A 27,349-nucleotide genomic window follows, 5' to 3' on the forward strand; every position below is an offset into this window, starting at 1 on the left:
GAGGCACAGCCCATCTGTGAGCAGGGCACTGCAGAGCTGGCCTGCACAGCCTCCTGCACCTCCTGCTCACGGGCTCCTTCTGGCTGCAAAGGCAGGGGTGGGAGGTTGGTGCCCGCTGGAATCAAGGCTGTAATCCCACTGCCTTTCAGATGTCCTGTACGCAAAAACAGAGCTACCAAGCAGCTGCGTAACACTGATCTTCTAGCTCCGAGTGGAGCTGGAGCAGAACAAACTGCATTAACAAACTAAGCACCCAGACCTTTCTCCTTCAAATTGCTCCCTTTGTTCTACATGTTTCATGAAAAGAAAAAACCGAATATTTACATCTTGTTGGAGTGAGGGATTTTTGTCCCTCTCTGCTCTTCCCCAGGTTAAAACTAACTGATGACTCCTCCGGCTTTGGCTGGAGGCCATGGCAACATCAATTATGTGGGACTGCCCAGCTTTATACTTGAAGAAACTCAATTTTCCAAAAAAAAAAAAAAAAAGGTCCCACAAACCCAAAACACCCCCACAAACCCAAAAAGAGAAAGAAAAAAAAGAAGAAATCAAACCCACACAAACCAAAGAGCACCAAATTTATCTTTCATCGGTCTCCCTGCATTGAAAAAAAAACAAACCAACAACCAACCAACCAACCAAAACATGTTTGTGTCCCCTACCCCCACATTCTCACAGGTCAGAATTGTTGGGCTACTGAATAACAACAAAAGGCAGCAACAAGTTTTGCCTTGAAGCTGCAAAAGAAATGCTCTTGCCTTCAGTGGCACTTGGGCAAGAGCTCAAACTCTGTTCTGAAAGACCAGAAGGAAGAGGAGCAGAATGATGTGAGGAGTAAACTCAGAGAAATGCTGATTGTGAGATACTGAAATCTTATTTCCTGGAGTAATTATTTGCCTCAGTGAGTGCCCAGAAATCAGCCACACTTAAGGCAGTTTGACACTTCACACAGCTTTGTATAGCACAGCTCTCTGGTTAAGCTACACACTTAGAGCTCTAACATGCCTCTCCTCTTTATGGCATCATTTAGAACATTTTATTAGCCGTATTTTAAAAATCCCGCATGATTTCTTCAAAACTGGTCTCTATTTGCCTTGCTTTCAATCTCTAAAATAGGATACAACTTCCTATGTGTATGATATCTGTAAAAAGAACATTAGGCTACATAAAAAGGATTCTATAATCTTCTGGGATAAACCATAAGCTCTTTCAAGAATCACAGGCACTCAAAAAAACCCCCCACCCCTGCCTCTGCCATCACATCTGAGAATGTGGTGCTCTGCCTCTCACAGAGAATTCCTGTTGAAGAGCTTGTTTTAATTATTTTCCTGTTTGAAGGAACAGCTAACCACTCATGGAGCTCCCTGCCTCAATCCCTCTCTCCAACGCTGGATTTGGTACAGACAGATAAGACACCTGTAAAACCCAGGTAATTTTACAGCATCTCCATGGTGCCAAAGTAATGAAAAACTAAAGTGCAGCAACCAGGGGCTCTGGGGCCTCCAGCAGGGTGAAGAGAGAAGCAAGAAACACAACCAGTGTCTCAGTCCCTCAAAAACAGCAACCCAAAGTGCAGAGAGCCCGCCCAGCAGGCAGAGCTGGAGCGCAGCCACGCCGCTCCTCAGGCCGGGGCGAGGCCGCTCCTTGTGCCCTTTGATGGAGGAGGCAGCCCTGGGACAGGCACACAGCCCTGCACACCCAGCGCTCTGTAACTCGAATAAAGAATCTCACCAGGGAAAGGTCACGCCCAGGGCACAGCTCCCAAAAGGAAAGACATGTAGCAGCTCCTCCTGAGGCACCGGGGCCATTCGCAACGCCGGGTACAAGACAGCAACACATGCAGAGGAGCTTGCTGACAACTTAATGACTGTATTACTTACTCTGGTGGCTAAACAAAAGGAGATGCAACTCTGTAGTTTTATCAAGCTCAAGGAAAATCTCTAAGTCTGACTTGGAGGCTGGTACCTAGACGTGTGTACCTTGTCAGGGGGAAATATGCTGCTATCCCTGAATTCTAGACCTCCAAAATTAAAAGCACCATGTCCAAATAACCAGACACTGGTATTTTGTAAACTTGTGCCTTAGAGGGCTTCCTCCACAAATCTGTATAAATACACAGCAAAGGACTGCAGAGAGCTCTGAATATGTCATAAAAGGAAAATGCTACTCAAGCTGTACATGTTTCCATAATGAGAAAAGCACTGTATCTGTGAAGGCTTATACAACAGTGACTTCTGCTGTGAAAACCTTGTCAAACCAGCACATCAGTTATGAGGGCTACAATTGCCTGCTATTGCTCCCATTACTCAAAACACTGAATATGCTTTAAATAGAACTTAATAATATGCTTCTGGCAGGGGCATTTGAAATGTGATGGGCTTCAACTCCTGTTCTTGCTCCTAAGTAAGTAATAAGGTGTTTGTTTTAGTGGGACAAGGATGCAGACAAAAATCCAACCATTCACTAGTGCCAAAACAAAACTAAAACCTTTTCATTTTCATGAAATGGTGAACACCTACTTTTAGTCACAGGTGGAGTCAAAAGAGTTTCCAGGACTTGCATCTGACATCTTGACTGGATGCCATTGCATCTTACCTGAGTTAAAAGCAGATGCAGTTTTAGTGAACTTCTGTTGTGCCTGAATCCTAGGAACACTTACGGATTTTCCTTCCAAGGAAGAGTGCAGTAACATGTTTGACAGCTTTTACCTCTAAGAAAAAAACAGAATACAATAAACTAACAGGCTTTGGAGTCTTGGAAAAAACCTCTTGGTTCTTTTATTTTTTAAAAAATTGAGTGGTTTCAACAAAGTGCTTTACTTAGAATAAAAGAGCTCGTGGATCTCCACAAATTTTAATACAGGCTTATCTTCTGGAAAAACAATTACTAATGAAGAAAAACCATCTGTTCCCCATAAATTAAAACTGGTTAAATATTGGAAAGTATTTATTTGACTAAACAAAAGAACTCTCTGCACCCCTCTATGTTCAAAGCCAAATATTCCAGCTTGTGTATTCACGAATAGGTGGAAAATAACTGTCTGCACAGGCTATACACATTAAGTTAGTCTGCATAAACTGTCACAAAGGCTTTCCATTTTAAGTCATACCTTTTATAAGAAAGACTTGACACTAAGCCAGTGAGTCTGATGCTCTCTCATGCTTTTTGCATACTTGAGAGACTAGATTATTATTGTCTGGTCTCAACGAAAGGTCCGTGGCCATACAAGGCTTAGTATGCCTTCATCAATTTGGAGTGATTGTTATAAAATAGCCCATAATAGGTGTCTGAATTTAACATACTAGGAACGTGGATCTACAGATAAGCAATATGCAATACTTTTCAACCCCTTCAGAACCACCAATATTTGAAATCCCACTAATTTTGCATTGTAGACTGCCACACACATTATTTCAAGATTCAGTTACTTTGTTTTTTTCATGCCTCCTATGGCAGCTGCTGATTTAGAGCCATCACTAGGGCTGCAAGTTCTCACCATTGATTTTGCTGATACCTCTTGTCTTATGGAAGAAATTGCCTTAGAATACATATAATTTGATTTTCGTAAACCTAAGCATGTTTGTCTACTATTTTTTTGTTTTGCCTTGAAGTATTTTTGTTTGGTTTTTATTGAAGTACTTCACGATTTACAAAAAAAAAAAAAAAAAAAAAAAAAAAAAAAAAAAAAGAATTTACTGCCAGGCTTGTGACCTTGAGGAAGTCAGTTTAAAACTCTGCTCTTAATCTTGCAAGAAAAACAATCAGTGCTATATACAGCGTAAATTGTTTGTAAATGAGATATTGTAACTCTAAAAATAGAGTGTCAGAGGTGTTTGATGTGTGAGTTTGCATCAAGGGACAGGTTCTCAGATTTTAAAAGAATAATTTGATAAATGCAAGTCATATTCCATGTGTTGCTGAAGAAATATTTTTAGTGCTTTTCTGTATCTGTTGTAGTTTCTGCACTCCTATATTAGCACACTGTGAAAAGAAACATTTATTCTCTCTCACATACCAGGATTAATTTTTTTCTCTAATCATTTTACATTCTGTACTACATGCAGAAAGAATCCCCAAGCACAACTTTGAATGATGAGCAACTGTGTAGTATAACTCCTGTTTTCAGTAGCTGGCTTGAGACATCTTTTAAATGGTACTTTATTTTTCAGAAATTACTGATCATTTTTCATGAAAACAGTAAATACCAAGATGAAATAGAATAATGGCTTTCCTTTTGAGGAATGTCTCGATTCAATGCTTATTAAATGAAGTATCCCGTTCCAATGCTTTTATTTTTCCAAATGTAGCTTTCAGGATAATAAAATCCTTTTAAGGCAGGTATATTAAAAATTAAACACAAGGGTAAATAATTGAAAAACAGAGCACCAGGGGTTTGTGGATTTTATATTGACCCATCAGCTTCACATTGACTAACAAACCATATATTGGTCAATGACTTATCTGTAGCACCACTGATTGTCAAGACACATTCTTGGTGTGTGGCATCTGCAGAATTAGATTTTTAAAACATACAAAACAAAAACAAAAACAAAAACAAAAAAAAGAGAGAGAGAGAAAAATGCTCCACTCAGAAAACACAGGGATGTATATACATTAAAAGGGCAGTCCCACATTGGATAGGTTAGCTGGCCTAACTTTTTTCCCCACTGAGAAACAGAACACTTCAGTTTAGAGTGACTGCAGAACCATGAATTCACACCATCAATCTGGATGATGGGTTATGATGGAAAAACCTTTATTTAAACAAAAAACCCCAAATCCCATAAACAGCAGGGGGTAACAAAAACGTCATAAATTCTAAATCATTGAAATAGATGATGTTTACCTCTAATAAAACAAAAGCTGAAAGTAGTCTAGATAATGAAGTACATACCCTGAGGCAGAGAAGTTAAAATAGTATTTTCACAGGAACAAGTATTAAGGTGCCACAGATACTTTTGGTCTGGACATCAGATTTTTAAAAATAAGGAAGTCAGACATTGAAAACCTCATTATCAGAGCACTGAGAATAAGAACACAAATATTTTCTTACTGGTTTCAAGAAAAGATTTTTGTTTCTGAGTGGCTCCTTCTACAACTAAGAGAACTGAAAAAGGACTTTAAGGGCCCATGACTTGAAACATTCAGCTGCAGTTTGTTGCAGTTCTTGTTCTTCCCACCATATTGTGTATTACAGACTACCTGCATATTGAAATGGCACAATAACATTACAGAGCATGTAAAATAAAAACTGGGCTTTCGGGCAAGAGTAGGGTGGAAAAGAAACAAGATAAAAATGGCTACTTGTGGCAAATTCCAGCATGTCAGAAATCTTTATAAACCCTCCTCTTGCAGCTCCAGTAATATTCTAAGTGATAGCAAAGTGGGTTAAAATTAGAATAATAATAGTTGTTTTCTAGTGAAGGTCAGGCACCATTTGTGGATCTCAGTAATTTTCAGCAAATCAATTCAGCTATACCTCTGCACACCTCACCAGTGCTGGGTTATCACAGAATCTGAACAGTGCAGAGGGAAATTCAACTCAATCCAAAGACTGAAGGCTCTGTAAGCCAGCAAAGTGGCTTAAAATCTTAAGGCAGGTTTGTGGACTTTCTCAAGTTGTCTTCTGTTGTTTACCAAGTACGTCCTGCTACTAATGTACTGCTGACACTGCTGGAAACTTAGCAAGGCATCACTTTCAGAAACTGCAGACGTGCAGACCTTGCTAAAACATCACCTGAATCTGCTGGCTGCTGAATGCTGGAGTGGATCAGCCACTGCTGCTCACCAGATCACCAACAGTGAGGGTAACAAGTGTTCAAATATTTAAAATCAAATCACTGATTTACACACAACCACATGGTATGCTTGGTGAAACAAACAGACTTTACATAAGGTCCCAAAATACTTGAGCATTAGATAACAGGGTGAGGAAGGGAGATTGGGTTACATCAGAAATGGAAAAAATACCTTAGAGAGTTTAGATGTGCAAGTGAAGCATAAAGCAAGGAATGAGGCAAACAGGAAAGGCTGCACCACATGAGAGACACACCTTGAAAGAAGATTATCTACTGGTGACAGCAAGACAATAAAGCAAAAAGGGAAACTAAAGCCACATGTAACAGTAAAAGAAGGGGAAAGCTATCCATAATATAGCTCTCACAAACAATATAGCTCCCCTCACTCCCAGTCTGAGAAAAGTTTTATGGGGCACTTGACAAAACTCTGTGTATGGTTACATAGCAGGAAAGGGACTACTGAAAGGAAAAACACAGCAGCCATTGCTGATCAGAAATCCCATTTTGGCTCTGGAAGGCACAGAACTGCCCCATGGAGCCAGGACTGAAAGAATCTCACTAGAGTCAACCCAGGCAAACACTCAACCCTTCCTTACCCCAGACTGTCAGGAAAGAACTCTGATCACGTCCTGTGCAGGACAGCATAGCAGTGTCAACATCAGACAGGAATTCAAGTGAACTCATGGCAGCTCAAGTCTTGCAGCTCTGAGGGAAACTCTGCCATGTGAAGACCAGGAGGAAGGGACGATATCCAATTGATTTTTACAACTTCACTTGAATTATTTTGCAGCTGTAAAATAATCACTCTGGCATGAAATATGTGGTACCACCCTGACAAATGAGTTCTAAATAATTGAGCTGAAAATATGTCAGAGCAGGTTTCAACAGATCACATTATAATTGCAGCTATTAATGGCCCATTTTTTAATACAGCACAAGTCTGGGTATAAAAGTATGAGAATTCATCTGAATGCTAGAAATATATTTTCAGCCAGAAGCTCTTCAAGGCCATACAGTTCAGCCAACCTCAGATAAAGAAGATACACATTTACCACCACGGGGCCAACCTCGGTGTTACTGAGGGCATGCAGTTTTTATCACCTTCCTGAAATTCAGCTCCATGTGTTTGGTTTCTTCAGCAATTGCACTTACTCATCTTTGCATCACAAACCTACTTGTTACTATAATGATACGAGCAATTGCTGGCACTCTCAAATCCTATTTTCACAGCAGAGGACAATTTTCTCTCTCTTACCTTAGCTTCTTTTGGCTCACTTCGCTGGAATTATCCTCTCAAAACATTATAACAGTTATTTCCATCACAAAACCATAAAACTTACAGTCACATTTAAACTCCTTGCATGTATTTAGATTTAAAAAAAAAAAAAAAAAAGTTGCATTTTAGCCCTTTATTTCTTACATCAGCTAAAAAGACAAGCTTGCAACCTAAGACCTTAAGTTTATCACAGTGGGCTACAAATATCATCTCAACTTGGTTAAAAAATCTGATGATTGACCTAACTGCTGAATTTAAACAGTAAGCATCTGTGGACCAAACAGATTTGTCAAAAGAAGGAATAAAGATAAGATGTAATACCTTTATAAGATAAAGAATAAAATAAGATTGCTAACAAGATAAGATTAATCTGCAGTAAAATGAGGTGCAAAATCTGTAAAAGAATGTTCACTTACTCTGAAGATCAAAGTCACCATCTTCAGAAAGCTGATCATGGCCTGCCTTCAGAGGAAGGACATAGGGGATACTACATAAGGAATGTCATTAACATTTGCACTGAGAAAACTTTAAAAGAAAATAAAGCCATTGCAAATATAAGAGAGATTTTATCGAGAAACAGATTTTTTTCAAGCTGTTGAAAGAATTTAACATTTTGACAGACTTGTTTCTAATTCTGGAGAGATATGAAGTATGTTTGTGAATTAAGTTAAGAGTATACTGCTGTCTTTTTTTTTTTTTTTAATGAAATTCTAATGTATCTTCAGGAAGAGAGGAAGGATGTGAAGTCATAAAAAAGCCAAATTGGACACTTTGGAAGTGGGGTTTGGTGGGAAGGGAGCTGTTTTGTTTTGTGCATTGGATTTGGTGTGGAGGGGAGGTTGTGGTTGTTTCAGGCTTGGGTTATTTGTTTTTCTTAACCAGCAGCAGCAGCAGTGAACCTCTTGGACCCTCTTTATATTGTGAGCCAGCGAAGGAAAAGGGTTGTAAATTAAGTTACTGTATCTTTGAAAGCTTCCTCAGCCCTTGGTGCTATTTTCTTCGATATGGTAGACACAGAAAATATCTCAGGGAACACACACATTTAGCATATAATGTACTGTTAATAAAACATATCAATGACTAATTCACCACAGTATGAAATGACTAGGCTATATAGTACAGAGATTTTTACGATTTGATTCTTGCAACAGTTATTATGTGTCTTCCATTTTCCCTCCTACATTTTTAGAAAAAAGACTGATATTTTAAAAACCTGTGCGTACATCTGTGTTAAAAAAAAATCACACTTCATACAGGAGGATAAAACCTTTTCAACAGGTGCATTTTGTAGAGGAAAATTAATCAAAATTGCTTAATTGAATGAGATCTAAGGAAATCTGAAAAAGTTTGAACACACCTCTTCTCACTGTTTTTCAAGTGAGTTAAGTAATAAGATTAAATAAACATTAAAAAAACCCCAAAATTAAAAAACCCAAAACATCTTCCACCCTAGAAGTCTATAAGCTGACTCCGGATCTGAAAAAGTTTTAAATTTCTTTAGTCACAGTATACTTACACAGTTAACCACAGTTTATCCACAGTTTGCTTCAAGAAAAGGATCCATGTAGACAGACAACTGATGAAGTTGTCTAAACATAAAGTTACAATCCTTGTCTAAAATATAGATAATGTAAAAAACAACTACTCTTACAAAAGGTTATAAAGAATTGTTAAAACAGAGCTGAACAATCCCAGATTAAGCTGGTACTTTCACACTTAAGTAACAGGATCCCCAGTTCACCTGGTTTTTGGATTCATGCTCCTCATCATTCATGTAGTGTTAGCAAAAGCATCTCTTAGTATTCAAAGAGAGAAGACGAATTGAATAGCTAAAAAGTTTACTATCAAATGTTATCAAAAATGTACTTTTTCAGTGACGAACATCAAGACATTTTCTAAACAAAATGACACAGAGTTCACATTAGAAAAAAACCCAACCAAATGAGCAAGAAACTCTCACACTCAGGGGAACAGCAGCCTAAGAAAATTTACAAGAAGAGGCCAAGCACCTTTTTTCTTCTGTTCAGCTTCTATTGCAGTTCTGGAACCTTCACTAGTTGTTGAGACAAGAAGACAAAAGTCTGCTCCATTGGGTATTTTTTCTATCTGTATTTTTCACAGTGCTCTCTTTAATTTCCAAGCCAGTGCATTTTTTCCAATGTCAGTCTATTTTAACAGAAACTGTCTATGTGAAGTGTAGGCGCAAAATTGTAGAAACTACTAGAGCCTTAAACATAAGTTTAGAAAAGATTACAAGATTGTATTTTAACCATGAATACATCCATCAGAGACAGACCTAGGAGAATTGTTCAAGACTGCTTAAGGCAATGTTTGCATTCACTACAAAGGATTAGGATATGGCCTCCAAATTCATCAGGCACTGAAAAAGAACCCTTGTCTGAGGTGGAGAGGTTGGCAGCTGCCTCAGTGTAATTTTGGATCAGGCAAACACTTGCCCTGCAATTCAGGTCAATGTGAATAGAATGCAGAGGTTTGAAAGAAAGTAGATGTTTGTCAACCTATTAACAACAAACCAAATATATGGGCTGCAGTATCTTCAGCCATTTTTTGTCAGTTTAGCTGTTGAGAAATGAAGTTCAAAGATTTTGATTTCTAGGTAAGTCCACCTACAGAGCAGCCACACATACTCAATTGTGGCTTATACGCATAAGGGTGAAGTTTTTAGACTTTTTGTTTCCAGCTTTACTATTTTGAAATTATTTTTAAAATTCCCACATAACTACATTCCTTATTTAAACACCTGGACAAAATTACTCTTTCCAGAACAAGAGCTAAATCTATCTCTGGCATGTAATATTATAAAAGAAAATGGTGTATCAGGAAACTCCTGACTGGGCAAAAGGCATCTCTTCCTAGTGTTCAATCATGACTTCAGTTCTACTTTGCTGTGATCAGAAGGTATGCAATGTGTGGCTGTTACTGACCAGCCAGAACCTGCCTATTCTCATTTTCTTCATCCCCCATTACACAATGTTACCACGGTGTGGTTTTTTCAAGAGCAAGCAAGGTGCAAGTCCTGTCTTATGACTAAAGGCCATTACTAGTTATGCGGATTACAAGACTAGTCCATTCACCAGCTGGGTTCATGCTGAAGCTGACTCTTTGGCATCTGAGAATAAAGAAACTGATAAAGCATTAAAGTTAGAACATAAAAACTATCTTCCCTAGGCTTTCAGATAACTCAGTGAACAAAAGAGACTGCACTGTTTGAAGTGTAAAAACTGAGAACATTCTACAATGTGCCTTCAAGCTAATATTCTCATTTTTCTCCAGTGACACTCCCTTGAAAATATCAGTGATAGATTCATTCTTCAGTTAAAGTCTCCATCGAATCAACTGCATTTCCATTTGAAGCCCTCAACACCAACGGGCCAGAATATTAAAAATGTTGACACAAACCAACATCTAACTTCTCATGTCCTACAGGTTGTGAATATCTCTGGTGTTTATGCATCTAAGGATAGATGAAAGCACCAAACAAACTTGTTCTTCTCAAGGTGGGTATTTGAAACTATCAGATGGATACGCCAGTTTTAGTCAGAAATTCAAACTTTATGTGAGGATTCAACTAAACAGAGTCAAGAAGAGCATGGGCTTTATGCACCCGTTATACACAAGTGAAGTTACAGAAATTGACCTTTATTTAGTAATCAGTTTCTTTAACTTTTTTTTTGATACAAAGTGACATTTTCATTTAGTACAGAAAAATCCATGTCAGAACAGTACCTGTCTGTTTCAGTTGTACCACTGGAGTCTACTCTGATCTCTTAACTTTAAAAAACAAACAAAACAAACAAAAAATTGAGATAAACGAAAAACAACTTCTGTCCCTCACCATGAGAAGTACTTGGATTACTAATTCATCCATACCATTTCATAATTATTAATTTATATATACAGTATTGTAATAGTATGGTTTAATACTATATAAAATACCATATATATTTTAGATGTTTTTATAGTTCAGAATACTCTACATAGTGTATAACTATATAAATACTATAAAAAGTATTTTGAACTATAAAATAGCAACTGTAAAACAGATTTTAAATTTAGGACCAGATCTTTCTTGAAGAACTGTGCAAGAAGAATCCCTTTTTTTAATTATAAAAGCTGCAAACTGAAGCAAAATTACAGCCTGTAGTGTAGAACTAGAAACCCTACATAATGACATGTTAGAAACAATGACTGAGAAGCAGATCTACTCAAATAATATTTTAAAAACAATTAAAATACAGTACCCAGGAAACATGGCACAAGAGACAGAAACAGGTACAAAACCTGTGTTAGGAACACAGAGTCAGAAGTGCAAAAAATCCAAAAGGGAACCGATATAATAGAGTTTGGTACATCAGGTAAATAAGTATTGCAACCAAAACTAAACGATCACTTATTTTTTGACAGTGAGAACACTAACAATGTTTAGTACCTTTCTAAAGGCTTTTAATCAAAGCCCTAAAACTGTGTCTGCTCTTAAATAAAAACAGTCTATGTGAATGCTACACACTGAAGTACAAAGCTTAAGAATTACCCTGCAAAATTGCACCAACATGAGCTTTCCATATTTACAGTATCTAAAAGTGACAGAACACAGCATGCTAGGCCTAGTTTATGACCCTACCCCACCAGTACTCAATCCAGGCCCAACAACCAAAAATTGTTATTTGTCAACACGTTAAGCTTGGATTGCTTAGATACATTATGACGTTTAAATATTAGCTTCATGCATAAAACAAGAAACATTATCTTTGACAGACAAGCATTGACAGGATACAAACAGTGGTCTGCCCTGTGTAGGAGTGTACTTCCTTTTGAGCTTACTCCCAAGACGTACCGATTCAATCCCACGTAATTACCTGGTTGTCAACTCAACAATGTGCTTAGAAATGGTCAAAATTGTAACTAAGAGTCACATTGTGCATAAACTGTCCGCTCATCCTCAGAAATTTCACTCCATTTTGGAGAGTCGCCTCATTAAGTGAAAGGACACAGAGTTTAAAAAAAGAACAAAACAAAACAAAAAGACATTCAAGTAAACAGCAAGAACCAAATACTTTGAAAAGGTTTTTGTAAACGTGTCATTCTACAGGGTTTTGCAGCATGGTTAAATTCATTACTGATGGACAAGTACACACAGGCCACGACCCTCATGACAGCCTGTCATGTGTACATGTACGACGTAGAGACAAGCTCAGTGAAGTGATCGACCCCTTCCCACATGCCTCGTCAGGTCCTTGTGTTCAGTGTTATCATTCCCCTTCATGGAACAGAAATCACTTATGGGAATCTGTATAAACACAGAAGTGAACTGAGTCCGTTGGATAGAAAGTTAGTTGGTTATTTACATCTGGAAAGTAGTTTCACAGCAAAATAAATCTACAGTGGGCCAGCTGGGATCCACAGGACCTTGTTCTGTTCTTGGTCGACAGTTGCCATAATCTGAGTGCAAATGCTTGAAAGGGCTCCTCCCTGGACAATGCCTGGAGAAGAAGAAACCCCACATACAAATGAGACTGGAACAAACAGTTAAGAGTAATTACCAAGAGCAGTCTTCTGCATTTATCTGCAAAGCGTTTATCAACAGATCAGAATTAAGCAATTCAACTCAGTATCTGACAGAGGCATGTCTCTATTGAAAAAAAAAATAAACAGAGCAAAGATGTCAGGCATTCAATACACAGTTTCTTCTGCTAGCTCCTAAAACTATCCAGGGAAGTCAAGGAACTGATGGCTATAATCAACTAAGACAACTGTTTTGTAAGTGGCCTCCATGAGCTATTTTTAGAGGCATCAGGTGACAAAGTTTAAGTCTAAAGATGGTCAGAACCTGCTATAATAAACCTTCTCTGTTCAACATGTGGTGTTAAGAGTTTTATATTTACGGGGTAATATACATAGAGACTATAGCTGTAGCAACTAGACACTATTTACAAATATTAGGAGTAAATTATGAGCAGCTCACAGATCGCTGAGCTAAATAAAACAGCAGTGGTTGCTACTCCAATTCTTATCGTCAACTACATTCAAGGAACAAAAGGCCAACAGCAAGGAACTCCCTGAAAATCAATTCACAAGATAAATGAACACCTTTTATTCTACCCTTGCTAAACATAAAAAGTAAAATGCCACCACTACACAAGAGAGGAGAACATATTGTCTTCAATACTTAAAAACTGAGGAACTTCACGACTTTAGGAATTTGTCAGCCAGCAAAGCCTCTGGCTACAGCAACCACTAATGCTGAAAAAGTATGGAAAGTCTTACACAGCTTAAGGCATAATTTTTCTTTTTGAAAAGAGAAAATATGATGTCACATAAATATATAATATTTGGCTCTGCTATATACACTACAGTTAATGATGTCAGGTGACTTTGGATACAGAACACAGTAACTAAAAAGGTCTATGAAAAGTGACAAATGGCAGGGAGGAAGTGATTCAGATTACACACTGTGTTCACAACTTGGTAGAGGAAACAAGGCCAACTGGAAAGCCATTAGTCCAAAAGTGAACTCAATGAAGTAGTTAAAGAGCTCTTTGTAGCTAAAGAGTGAGTGTGACCCATAGCTCCATGACTAACCTACCAGGTACAACATGCTTACATCTACCTACGTGCTAGCTATAGGCTTATTTTATGTCCAGTGTTATAACTTCAACAAGCCTCAATGTCAGTGCAGTTTGAACTCCAGGCCTCTCTGACTACCAGCATCTGGTGGTGTTGGTGACAGCTGGAGCCCACTGCACACTGGCACCAACAGAAGGAGGCCCTTCCCACAGGGCATGGGAGAAGACACACACAAGACTCCCTTGGACTGAGCACCCCTTCCCCTGTCAGGGTGAAACTAAAATGCTACAAATAACTAAATGAGAAGCAGAAGATAACGTGTGGTGATGCAATCTGCCCATGTGCATGTCAAGTTCTCTGTAGGTTTAGTGTGTACCTTGTAAAAAACATTTCGTTTTTGGCTATTACATAACATTTTGTTGAAAACACACAGCTTGTCTCAGGATGCACTGAGAGAGCTCTAAACTAAACACACACTTTTGTCTCTGTACTTGGCAGTTATGCTGCAAAATATTTCTGTAAGAATCCCATTGTTAGGGGATGAAAAGTTAGATTTTGGCTAGTTTAGGGTGTTTGTTACTCAAATTTTGTTGCCATGCACATGAAGATACATTCAAAAGAGTGGGGATAAAATTCTAGGTATTCATGGAAATATACTCTGAAATGAACAGAGACAGTCTCCAAACACTTTTTTTTTCTCTAGTAAAAATACTATAATCCAAGATTGATTTCATAATTTTATGATATTAAAAAGGCTTCTAAAGTTGAATTTAATTATTCTGAGTTACAATGCAGGCTCAAGAAACCCAGGATAATTTTTTTCCATTATTGAAACATTTAAATTATGTCTCACAAATCACAAAATCATACAGAATTACAGAAGGGGTGAGGCTGGAAGGGACCTTTGGAAATCATCATTTGTTTGTTTAAACTACAAGAGGTTTCTGTTGATTGTTTTGATTTTTACAATTAAAAAATCCTTCTACTCCTTACATGGTATAACACTGACAACACTATGTCACACTGTCAGATATTGACCATACTTTCTATACTACTGGCTAGAAATAAAACCTTTTCAGAACCTCTTTACATCGTAAGATTATAACACTCAGAACAAAGGAGATTTCTATCTTGATATTTCCTCTCCTGGTAAAATAAAATAACAGAACATGAATTTTTCAAAAGGGAAGGCAGAATGAAAAGAAAAAAGATGCTTATTGTAGCAACATTGATTTTTTGAATTAAAATGCAAATGGATTAAATTACCACTGTGTTCCTACTGAAAGTTTGATTAAATACTAACCTGTAAAGTACTTGCTATACTCCTGTTCTATTTTTTGAGCTGTCTCAAATTGTTCTTTGGAATGCTTTTGTGTAACTTTGTCCCTCAGGAAGATCGGGTCTTTTTGCTCTCTGAAAAAAAAAAAAAAAAAAAAAAAAAAAGAATACCTTGTATAAGAGTAATTTTTTTTAATGGACTTGAAAAGAGTGCCTCTGGTTGGGTGAATATGAAGGGCTAATTCACATGCAAGCAGACTCCCAGGCCCAGAGTGCCACCTACTGTGTTTCAGCAGTATCAGCAGAGTCATCAGGATCATTTCCTTGCTAATAAATTTATTTACTCTCAGACCAAGACAGTATTTCTTTACAGTTTCAGAGACTGGGAGGCAGTTGATGAAGAAAGAATATAATTTTTTCCAGTTCATATGAATTGATCCTCATCTCAAATACATGCCAGTACTCCTCACACAAAGCTGGGCACAAGTACCACTCTTCTAAGGGCTTCTGAAGTATCAAGCATGAAGCAAATACAGTATTTCCATGTTACCATATCTATGACACATTTTTGAGATGCCTTTTTTTTTCTATTATACAAGCACTTGAAAATAATATATAAAAAAAATAGAGAAATACAAATGCTAAAATAATCATTTAAAAACATGATTACTAAACTAACCTGTCATTGCTGTGGAGCATTTCAGAGAATGCCAACAGAACTTGTGCTATATCAAAAAGGATGTTTGGACAACCTTTGGTGCACACAACAGGCAGACACATTGTGCCACTGCAGCTTACACTGATGACTGCCAGAAATCATTGCTTGACTAGTTTGACCTTTGTCACTTCCCAAAAAAAGGAAAAAGCTGTAATGGTCACCATTTCAATTCCAAAGGGGGTCAAGACATGACAGTTCCATTTATCATTTAAATGTACAATCCTACAGTGGTAATGAAATACACCTGATTGCTCTGTGTCCTGTTTCTACTTTAAAGTAGTGATACTTATCTTCTTTATTAAATAGATAGTAATCAAATTTACTATCTATTCAATAAAGATAGTAAATAGAGCTACAAAACAAGAATATAAAAAGTCTTCAACTTTAAAAATGAAGATAGCACAAGTATAAGATCTCTTAGCAAAAGCGTTTCTCAATAGTCATTTGTGGTGATTATGTCCCTTTTTGCCAAATCAATCTATCAAAATGTGTGAAGGCTTTCTCAAACATCAGGGGAGGGACTGGCATTTGCACGTCCTGTGTTCTGTTCCTGGCTATATTCAAACAGGAATTTCACAATTACTGAAAGAACACAGCGTGAGAAGACCACAGTAAATGCACTGTGTGGCAAAAGGGGACTTCCCTTGCTTTGTTTACTGGAGAATGAAGGTGGGAAAGCTGAGGTTACGAATCAACTGGCACTGCATCCATTCCCTTGGCCCTTCTCAGAAGATGAGGAACAGCTCTTTGTCATGGTCAATGCTTAATCCTCAATGGATCTCACCCATATCAGTCTTACAATGTACCACAAAGGTTAGCAGGAAAGATCCTCCTGGAGGACATTTAGCTTGGTCTCCATGGATTTCTTTGAAAGATTCACTTAATTGTCATGCACCCCAAATGAAGTTAAGACCATGTACCTCACAGAGGGTTTTATGAGGATTAATGTTCCCATTTTACAGAATCACAGAATGTTCTGAGTTGGAAGGGACCCAGAAGGATCACTGAGTCCAGCTCTTCAGTGGGTGGCGCATACAGAACCTTGGTGTTTTAGCACCAGGCTCTGACCAACTGAGCCAATCTCAGTGGCTGTTTTTAAGATTTAAAATGACTAGGACGAAATAAACAATAAAGGTAAAACAGACGTATTTTAAGCTAGAAGAAACATCCCTGAACTATACCCCTCACAGACTTACTTGATTTGTTTAGCATTTTTGTAGCGAATAAAAATGACAATAGGGTAGATATGAACACTGTGGAGCCGTTCGATGGCATGAGGAGCGATGTCAAGCAGACAATGACAATCCTAAGATCAAATGTAAATGCAAAACACTCATTCAGTTAAAGAGCACAAGCACACATGCAAATCCCCCATTTCTTCCCCTACTTAAATCATAGCAACCCAACAGAATTTTGCCATACATGTAGCATTTTGGGACTACTGAGCAATTCGTACCCAAAGGATTTATAAAGGAAGACAAAAAATGAAAAACTGCAAGAAACTGCATTCACAGTACCAAAAGCATGCATTGATAGAAAAAAAAGTACTTGAAGAACTAATGAAATGAAAACTCAGGTTGAAATATATGTAATACATTTTTTCAAAGTTTAAATATTCCTATTAATTTTCTCTTTCAGAAATCATAAGCAAACACAAGCATTAATAGGACTTTCCAGGTGGTTTAAAACCTGTAAGCAATGAACAGACTTTCGGTAACATCTTTGTCCAGGATTAGAATGATGTTTATATTCTATATGATTGCATTAAATGGAATAGGTAAAAAAATTAAATCCTTTTTTGGAGGGGGTAGAGGATGGAATTTAAGAATTTTTTTTCTAACTTTATTCAGTAATACTGTAGAAGAATACAAACATTTCTAGTTTCTATAATTTTGAGCTCATTTTAAATAGTCACATGCAAAAGGTAAGTTTTGTTTTATTTTATTTTACAGCCTGGGGAACAGTTCTCTGAATGTCTTAAAGAATGACACTGCTAACATAATTCTCACCCCCCAACATAAGTATGTAAATTGCACCAAGAACTACAGCATTAGAACTGACTCACCTTTTCTGTTATCTCCTTTATTGACGCTACAGTTGTCACATCAAAATGCCCACTCCTCCGTTTGTAGTCGATAAAGAGGCAATCCTTCACACCTCGTTCAATGGCCTGCTGCGAGGCTTTCATCACCTCTGTGGCATACAAGAGATCCCCTTTCATTACTATTCCTTAGGCACAGGACAAGGCTAAGAAGACAATCTCTTCAATTTCAGATTCTTGGGGTGCTATCCATCTTTGTGTTGTCATTGTTGTAATTTATACAGATGTTACTATCGTGTATTCTAAGCATGAATAAATTAGCCATATTTGCATACTTACCAAGAGGACATCTGCAAAATTTTCCAGGGGATTCTTTGACCAGCATGTCTTTCACAGCATCAAGTAAAGGTCCTAGAATAAGGACAGGCCTAGGGGAGGTACAATCCACTTTCTGGACACGCTGATAAGCCAAACTTGCAGAATCTACACACAGAGAAGATATTTATTTGTAAAATCACACATTTCCTGGCCTTCCTCAAATAAGCAGAAGCATCCTTATAGGAATTATGAGATGATCTCCTCTGCAAGAGCAAAGGGCCTTTGACAAATACAAAATGTGGTCAGTCATTATTGCAATTTTTCCACTTGACAGCTGAAACCAGACTTTTTTCTAACTGAACCCATTGTTCAATTAAAAAAAATGAACTCCTCACCTTCCCCAATCCCTAGAAGTGTAAACAACACAAAATACTTGATATCTCTGGCTTAATTTGTTGAGCTCTTACAAGAAAGTAAGCATTCTAACCAACACGATTTTTCTAAAGGAGTGAAGAAATAAAAGTGAAGATTTTGAGTGGTGCACAGGATTTCTGTCTAGGCTAAGCAACCTGAATAAAAATTAAATAGTTGAAAGGAAGATCAAAACCATGCATCAAAAAGAATCTCCCTCTCCAAATGAAATAGCAGTGCTAATAGGTCTAGGAAGAAATGATGAAAATATTTTGAAACACACTGGCTTGCAATTTAATACCACAAAAATTTGTTACTAGAGGTAATGATCATCATTTATATTCAGAGCAATTAGAAAGCAACATGATTTGTTGTGCTGTGCTGCACCTGATTAAAAATGGAAGAGAAGTAAAGGCAAAGCCCTCCCAAGTATAACAAAGGTACTTGCCATCCAAGAAAGGAATTGAGTCTGTACTGATTGTATCAAGAGCCAATAAATCTTTTCCATCTTTGGAACCACTCCGCTTATGTTTATGCTTTCTTCTGAAGAATGACCTCCTTGCTGCTGCTGACAATGTCTTAGATGAACTGTTTTCATCTTTAGCCTCAGACATGCTGTGTCTCCTGTAGAATTCCTGATCCATCCTAGAATAAAACAGACAAAATGGCTGGTATTTAACGTGATGTTTTTAAATTTTTTTGACAGTATCACAGCTGGTGATGCTTGCCTGATGCACCCCAGGACATTGTCATTTCTAGTTTACTATTTAGCAGCATTAAAACCAACTTGATAGAGCAATATATTTAATTCAATGTATATTAAAATATGTTATCCCTAAAATGATATTTTTAAGAATTACTATCTCCCAGAAAGAACAGAAGCAAACAAGTCTTTTATACCACATCTCACTAGTCAGACTAGTAAGACACTTTTTAAAGATGAATACTCTAAGTGAGGTCACTTACATATATTTACTGGGAATCTGTCCTCTTTCCAGCTTCTGAGCATTCTCATCCAGCTGCCAAGCCATCCAACAACCAAAATTTCCCTGTGGTAGAGTGTCATCCACATATAAAATGTCATCTTTCTTAAAGCTTAAATCCTGTTCCATCTCTGCCACGCGGTCATAAAGTGCTCTGGAAAGGAAGACAAACAGGCTCTGCAATGCTCTCCATCAGCTCAAGGAAAGAACACATCTTTTCTGAGAAAAGTTAGCAGATTAGTGGCATTCTCTACTTCTCAGGAATACACAAGTGAAAAGTGAAGACTTGCTATACTAGACTGTGTACTTGCTGTCAGAGAATAGCTGGATAAATTAGTAAATTCCAAATAAAAAAAAAAAAAGGCAAAATTTATGTTCTTTCTGTCTCATATGATGATTAACGTATTATTCTAACAGCCTTATCCTGTCATTACCAGTCATGCACAAATACCTGATGAAGAATCCATCTCCAGGAAGCTCTTTTATCTTATTAAACTCTTCTATTCTGTATTGAGTCTTTATTTTGATGTTTTCTCCAGGCTTCAACATTTCAAGATAAGCTTCCTCAGCTGTTTTATTTCGCATGTCAATGGACCCATACTGCAAAACACAGAAATAAACATTTAGATGTGAAATTGTATTCTAACAAGCAATAGAACTAGGTGAGCTTGTAAAACTTGCAAAATGAGTTTGTGTTTCTCACTTCTAGGTTTTATATATAAGTCTTGTGAAACTCTAGTACAGTTAGCACCTTAAGATGTCTAGCAGGAGACCGAGACATTGCAGTGGAAAACAAAAAACTCAAGTGCAAAGAGCAGACAGGTACTGTGAGAGAGCACTTCTTGAAAAAGTTTTCCAAGTGTAAGCTGAGAAACATAAAATTCACACTGAAAAAATATTAATATTTTTAGGGATAGCAAGTGGTCTGGAGTAAGTCAAACATTATTACAAAGCAAAATCTGGATACTAGAAGTTCAATGGGAGAGTCTCAGTGCTCACTTGTATCTAAAAAGCTCATAAAGATGTATGTTTATCACCTTAACAGTCTTGAGAAGTGGATAAATGTTCTCATTTCACATACAGAAAGCAGAGTCATAGACACAATATATGGTTTTCCCTAAACTCTCTTTAGAATTTCATAGTGGTGAGACCAATATTGTTCTCTGTTTTACAATATCTTTTACATCCTTGCTTTTCTCCTACATACATTCAAAGCTTCCCAGTTAGATGAAGGGAGCAGGTGTTAGCAACTACAGGAAGACGTGTGAGACTTTGGGGCACCTCGTGCTATCAGCAGTGGCAGTTCTCCAGCTCCTCATGTGCTGCAGCCCAAACACAAGTTTGCTTTCTGACCACTCTTACCTGGGTTTTGTGGCAGGAGCTCAACACTCACAGAACATTCCACACTGTGGGACAGCACAGCACCTCCCTGTTTGTGCCATCCCAGCCATTGCTCAGGGCACTGCAGACACTTCTGAAGTGCTTACCTCAAGTATCATGTCACCCAGGACCAGTCCATCAGGTCCTTTTGCTGGGCTGTCATCATCTACATCCGAGACAAATATTCCATACAGGTTTCCACCACATATCTGGATCCCAAGATCGACTTGGGATTTTTTAACAACAACAATTCTAGGTTCAGGGGTCCTTTTGTTTGTGTCCACAGGGCCCCTTTTGACAGAAAGAAATAACACACGTACGATAATTGAAAAACTTGCCATGCATAAAATCAACTTGCCATCTGAAGAATATATATTTATTTAAATATTACTCAGAATAGGTCACCTACAGACAGAGTCTTAAACGACAAACATCATTGTTCCAACTAAATCTTGCAGAAAACTTTCTTCACTCCTAGCAGACCTCATGTTTCAGAAACAGTCTGAAAACATGGACATTTATATTCACTTAACTTGTCTGCTGACTTATTTTACTCATAGAAGTACACTGCCTTTTTTAATACCTTCATACCCACCCTGACCATTTATTTTCCTTCATGACAAAAGCTTCACTCTCTACCTTAAGGAATTCCGGGGACTGGTAGTTGGGGTGGTTTGTTTGGACGGGGGTGTCATTGTTCCTTCATCCTGCTCGCTCACAGTGTCGATTACGGAATGATTGTCAGGCGTTGCAGCGCCGCTGCCCTGAGGGGTGGAATGATTGCTCACAGGTTCTAAGCGAGAACTATGACAGGGAAAAAAAAAACAAACAGAAGAAAAGATTGGTGGGTTAATGCTAAATATTTTCTACGCAAAATATTTAATTTGGCTGTAAGTCAATTTTAGAGTAAGGCAGATAAAACACAAACCCTATAACTCAAACAGGTGTGCCACAAACATATGTTCACTGTAAATCTATGAGAAAGACAATGCTCTGTTTTGAAGTGTGATCATGTATAAAAAGAGGATGGGTAATTTCACCAGGTCATATGCCTTCTTTAATTAATACTGGAAATTCCAATTTTGGGGAAAAAAAAGTAAAAAATATTTGAAGTATTAAAATGTCATAATCCTAGGAAGAAGTCATCTTGGATTTTAGTTTAGTATATTTAGGGATTATGATCAAATAGAAAAGAAAATATATTTAGATGCATCAAGCATTCTCCTTTTGACAAACACGTATTCACACATTACTTTTCAAAGCAACCACACTTAGCAGCACACATGTGCTCATGTTTGCAAACATGTTAAGTGCTACAGCAGTAACAGGAGTTAGCTACTAGCTAAACAGCTGTGTGGACAGGAGAGCTGTCTCTTCCCAGGTCCAGCCAGCCTTACCTTGACCGTGAGTGATTGCCAAGCTGATACATGTGCGGGTTGTACTGAGCCAGAATAGTGATGGTGTCGCACTGCTGCCCAATGATGAGTCGAGCCTGTTGCTCTGTAGCATTTCTCAAATTTATTCCATTGAACTATGGAAAAATTGCACAAACCAGAATGTCAAGTTTTCAAATGGAAATTAACAAGCTCGTTCTTTCAGTGTCCTAATTAGTGCAATGTCTAAATGCTCACTTATTCCCACTGGAGAAAACAGGAGAATGAAAATGTTGCTATACAGTGATTACTAGGGTTTACTCCTTGGAAGGAAGCATCACAATTTTCAACTATTTTGTAACTTGACAAGGAGTTTAACAATATTTTCACTGTTAAAAGATATATGTATTCTGAGCTGTGCTATGATTTGATATCACTGATTAAATACAAGTTGGTTCAGATCACCAATATGAGTAAACTCAGAATTTGAAGATAAATTCAGATCTATTCAGGTCTATTTTAGTATCAGAAACACACTGTGCACCAGAAGGTGCTTTAACATTATGTTACATTTACCAAGCAGCTCTGTACTTTACAAAATGCTACTCCATGTGTTTATCTAACACAGTAGGCAGAAACATCACTGAGCCTACATGAGTAATTTTTAACCAGGTATCTTAGCTAAGAATATGCAGCAACAACAGCATGACACTTGGTAAAAGCCAGCTGCTTGGAAATGTACTCCCCTCACCAGGCAGAGTATGGGATTGGGACTGGTTTTTTTTAAGTACTGAAACTAACTAGCTTGAAATTTAATCATATCTACATAAGACAGGATGCAGATACACCATCAAGAGACATTATTTTTATGATAAAGCCTGAAAATGTCATAACAATCACAATTATAGAATACTACAATAGAGAGTGCTCTTTGCTGCCTCTCACAGTGCACAAGGTTTCACAACATATTCTTTCTGGGGAAGGCAGTTACGGCTGCAATCACAGAAACTGTGATTTATTAAACCTTAACAACAGTAAGCAAACAATTACCTCCAGTAACTGATCACCATACTCAAGGCCAGCTTGATGGGCAATGCTTCCACCTGTTACTTTAGAAACAAATATTCCACCGTTTTCTCCGCTCACAATGGAGATCCCGAGTGGCTCAGAACCCTTCTGCACTTTAACATGGCGTGGCTCTTCCATGTAGGGCCTTTTAAGGAGATAGTTAAAACTGAGTTGGAAAAAATTGCATTTGAACCACCACAGTATCAAAGTTACATGCAATATTTATTCCTGTCTGAACTGTAATAATAAAATAGCTTTAAACAGTTACTTTAAAAACCTCACTAATTGTCAATGCTCTTAAATGCATTCCTTTAACACCATGCAATATACAGAGGCAGAAGTAAATGTACATCAGGTACATGACTGCTCCAAAAATGATGATAAATATGAATTATAAATAGGATGGTCATGAAGTTGATAGAAAAGAAGCTTCCAGATGCATATTATATGAAAGTAATTGAACCACTGTATATAATATGTCATTGTCAAACCATATTCCAGAAGGGTATGTTACAAATACAAATGCTGGGAGTCTTCATGGCCAGTGAAAACAAACATAATGAATTCTAAGGTGGTAAACCAAAGGACAACAAAGCACAAATATTTCATATTTGTATGCTGGGAAATACAAATTAGTAATGAAAATTAAGCAGTTGCAAACTCAAGCCATTAAGACAGCAGTTTGCATGGTAGCATTACAATTACCATGCAAATTCTCCTCAGGGCAATTATCCAAACGTAAAAAAAGCACAAAGTGCGCAATACTGCTCGAGAAGGACAACCTTAGATCAGGCCAACCTCAAACTCCTTAGTGATGAGAACCTAGGCCTAGGAGCAACAGGGATTCTCAGAAAAGACCTATTACGGAACAGATATCTGAAAGATGTAGAAGATTTGAGAAGACAACAACACTCAGAACAGGACAAACAGTAGTAAGACACTAGTAAGTATAACAAGAAAAAGGCTTATACAAAAGAAAATCCTGATACAGCCCCCTTTCCTCCCCCCACATTTGGGATGTGTCCACCTGTACACATGGGGCTGGTCCATTCATGATGTGTATAAACCAACAGTAGCCTTCTAAAAAGTCCTGGTTTTCATTCTTATAAACCTAAGAATGTCTCCACAGCAAGAGGCATCACCAGGCATTGACAGTTGAGCTCACTGTGAATGGAACAGCTTGGGCACCAGGTGAGGTGTATTTTTTACTTTAATACCTCTATACTGCATTTGACATGCATTAATTTGAATGCTTTCTTTCCTAACATTTCATTATGCCATATAGATATTATCTAAACTCTGCCAACTGCCTAAACTATTTTATTGTGCTGTTCAGAGACCAGAAGTGTTAACTGGATTTTACTCACTGCCACTGAAGTGAGCAAGGAGGAGGAAGGGTATTTTTGGGAAAAGCAGGATTTGGGGCTGGGGACAGAGGGAAGGGGACATTGTTTCATAACTATGCATATTTGCAGCCTTTGAAGGGATCCTTTTGGTAGCCTTCTGCAGCAGAGGCATAATAGTTTGCCAGCTTATTAATGCATATGAGATAAAAAACCTTGGCTGAAGACATGCCTGCAAGTCTGGAACCCAGCCATCTTACATCACTGTTAGAGGTAATGCCCTCAGCAACTGCTTACCAATGTAGTGAACTTATTATTGATGCTCACATTTTTTGCATGTAACACAAATTAACTAAATTCTGATAACTTGCAGAAAACATTATTTTTTCACTCACTTGTGAGCATGTAAGCAATCTTACATAAAGTTTCTTCATGTCACAAAATTTACCACGGTATATTTCCACATTAGAAACTAAAACTGCACCTTCCATGGCTTTGTTTATTGTACCCTTCTGCATTTTCATCTACCACACCCATTTTTAATTTGTTTTGGATTGGAGTGAGAAAGAATCAAACCTATACAAAGCACACAGGATCCTATCTGAGAATTCTAGTAAGTACAAAATGACAGATAACTATGCCTGTATAGCAAATCTGTAATAAAGCAAAAAAGAATGATAACATTAAAAAGGTGTTTTACTTGATAAGCAGTTTTATCAAATCAAGTGAAGCACTTTTCTATAATATTCAGACTGCCTGCCAGAATCGCTAGACACAGAGTAGAGAAAAAGTCTTAATTTATGAGATCTTTTAATTTTCATTTGTATTAAAATCAACAGAACAAACATTGATTTTTTTTTTCATCTATATAATTATTAATTTCATCTGGGGAAAGACCAAGTGAATTACTTGCATTTTGTGGGAAACAAAGTTTATAAAACCCCCCAAAATGTAAACATTTCCTAGGACAGATTTAAGTGGCTACTTTCCTAAACTGAGAACTGTTTAATAGTTTGTTTTGTTTTAAAAACCCACCAAACCTTAGAATTATACTCATTTTAGAAAGTCAATTCAGACTATGGTTTACACATAAGCACAGCAAGAGCGATGGGGCTGGAACCTGGATGTACTTCAGTAATATGATCAACACTAAAATTGTTATTTCCTAGAGATGAGAACATGTATCTTGTGCTCAGAGACACAAAGATACAGACTCCAGGATCCCAGACTGTTCAGCTGAACACTCACATTGTTAGTCATGGGAAGGAGAAAGGACACTCTGACTTGGAATTTGCAAGTGACAATCAGAGGAACATTTATACAAGAACACAAGTTGTGTACATGTAGTACAAGTGTCACACTGAAGTAAGAAAGAATGTAAATTCACAGAAACCTCTCTACTTTTCCTTTCAAAATAACATTGTTCTTTGTATACAAGGTGTTTTATAATTGCTTAAATAACTTAGTCACAAATTCTTCAAACAAGACAACAGTTTCATGTAACACTTTATGAACAGCTTTTTATTACCACCAGAAAAGTTAGAATACAGAATATCCTCATAATTTTACCATTCACATTTTTTATGGTCAGTGTTTTTACATAAATTAAGCATACACGGGGGACTTGAAGTCAATATAAATGTAATCTGTTTCAACCTATCAGAGCTCCTTTACACTGCCAGAATGGCATTTAGCTGCCTTATTGGAAATAAAAGTGTGATTCAAATTTGTGTGTTACTGTTCCATGCTTTGAATTTGTGTAAACCTTTTCATATATTCGGTCTAGTGAGATCATGATAAAATGAAAACTGATGTCCAAGACTGATACTATAAGCAATGAATCTTTGAAATATTCATTATGAGATACAAAGTCATTAAACACAAAGCACATATTTTTAAGAAAGCTATCACATTGGATTCAAATTCTGCAAGCAGCTACAATATACTCAATGCTATTACTAGCAGTGGTCCAGGTACAGCCAAAGGGATCAGTCAGAGCAGTAAAATTGCATCTGTACATGTTCTGCACTGTTTGCAGTAAAATTGCATCTGCACTGTTCTTCCACAGCTATGTACTCAATTTTTCATGTTATCTGGTTATACAAAATCAAGGCACAGGGGTTGGAGCACATATTGTGCAATGCTAAGGCACCTGATATTTAGCTGTCAGATGTTACTAGGTCTTAATTTTGTTTAGCTTTCCAGAGTACAGAACAAGACTATCATAAACAAGCATGTGAGGTAGTTGAGCTGAAAGAGTATACTCCAATTTAGACTGCTCTTACTTGGTGTGACCAATTATCTAACACGAAAGAAACAAAACCTTTATGAAATCACTTATTCTTATAATCCACAAAAAGATCTCTTACATATATTCTAAAGAAAAAAACCTTCAACAACAGGACCTGAGATGTGCCTCTGCCCTTTCATATTTTTCATTTAAATTAAATGTTCACATTCCTTCAGGCTAATAAACAAATGTACAAAGTTTCCTCAGACACATTTGTATTAAAACCAAAAATGGTGGGGACCTTACCTATCTTTTCTACGTTCTCCAGCAGACACGGGGCTAATGGAAATCCTAGGCAATGTAGAAAGGGAGTTCTGAGACTGGCTACTGGTGAAGGAAGACGTTTCCAAGTTCAGAGGTGACTGGGGAGGAGTTATCAAGCTGGGACTGCTGCATTCTGAGTGTGACAAGGAGCCTAGGAAAAGCCAACAGTTGAGTTTTAGTACCCTGCATCTGTCAGAGCTGGCAGATCTACCCAGACACAGTG

The 27,349-nt window shown here is 37.5% G+C and overlaps 1 protein-coding gene across 2 annotated transcripts in view; it reads right to left on the minus strand.

Annotated features, from left to right (window-relative positions):
* Positions 1–10,713: 10,713 nt before the first annotated feature.
* Positions 10,714–27,349, minus strand: part of DLG5 (discs large MAGUK scaffold protein 5) — a 96,226-nt gene continuing 79,590 nt past the window's right edge. For both annotated transcript variants that reach the window (XM_063405925.1, XM_063405922.1), the window contains exons 21-33: positions 27,109–27,277; positions 23,212–23,374; positions 22,186–22,319; positions 21,428–21,592; positions 20,896–21,079; positions 19,860–20,008; positions 19,392–19,562; positions 18,874–19,070; positions 18,036–18,179; positions 17,721–17,848; positions 16,852–16,961; positions 14,963–15,072; positions 10,714–12,575 (exon numbers count right to left, since the gene is read on the minus strand). In XM_063405925.1, coding sequence (XP_063261995.1) covers positions 12,472–12,575; positions 14,963–15,072; positions 16,852–16,961; positions 17,721–17,848; positions 18,036–18,179; positions 18,874–19,070; positions 19,392–19,562; positions 19,860–20,008; positions 20,896–21,079; positions 21,428–21,592; positions 22,186–22,319; positions 23,212–23,374; positions 27,109–27,277 — 1,928 coding nt within the window. In that variant the 3' untranslated portion in view covers positions 10,714–12,471. The remainder of the gene's footprint in view (positions 12,576–14,962; positions 15,073–16,851; positions 16,962–17,720; positions 17,849–18,035; positions 18,180–18,873; positions 19,071–19,391; positions 19,563–19,859; positions 20,009–20,895; positions 21,080–21,427; positions 21,593–22,185; positions 22,320–23,211; positions 23,375–27,108; positions 27,278–27,349) is intronic.

The sequence above is a fragment of the Prinia subflava genome, chromosome 9 (assembly GCF_021018805.1).
Source record: "Prinia subflava isolate CZ2003 ecotype Zambia chromosome 9, Cam_Psub_1.2, whole genome shotgun sequence".
In the NCBI taxonomy this organism is placed as follows: Eukaryota; Metazoa; Chordata; class Aves; order Passeriformes; family Cisticolidae; genus Prinia; species Prinia subflava.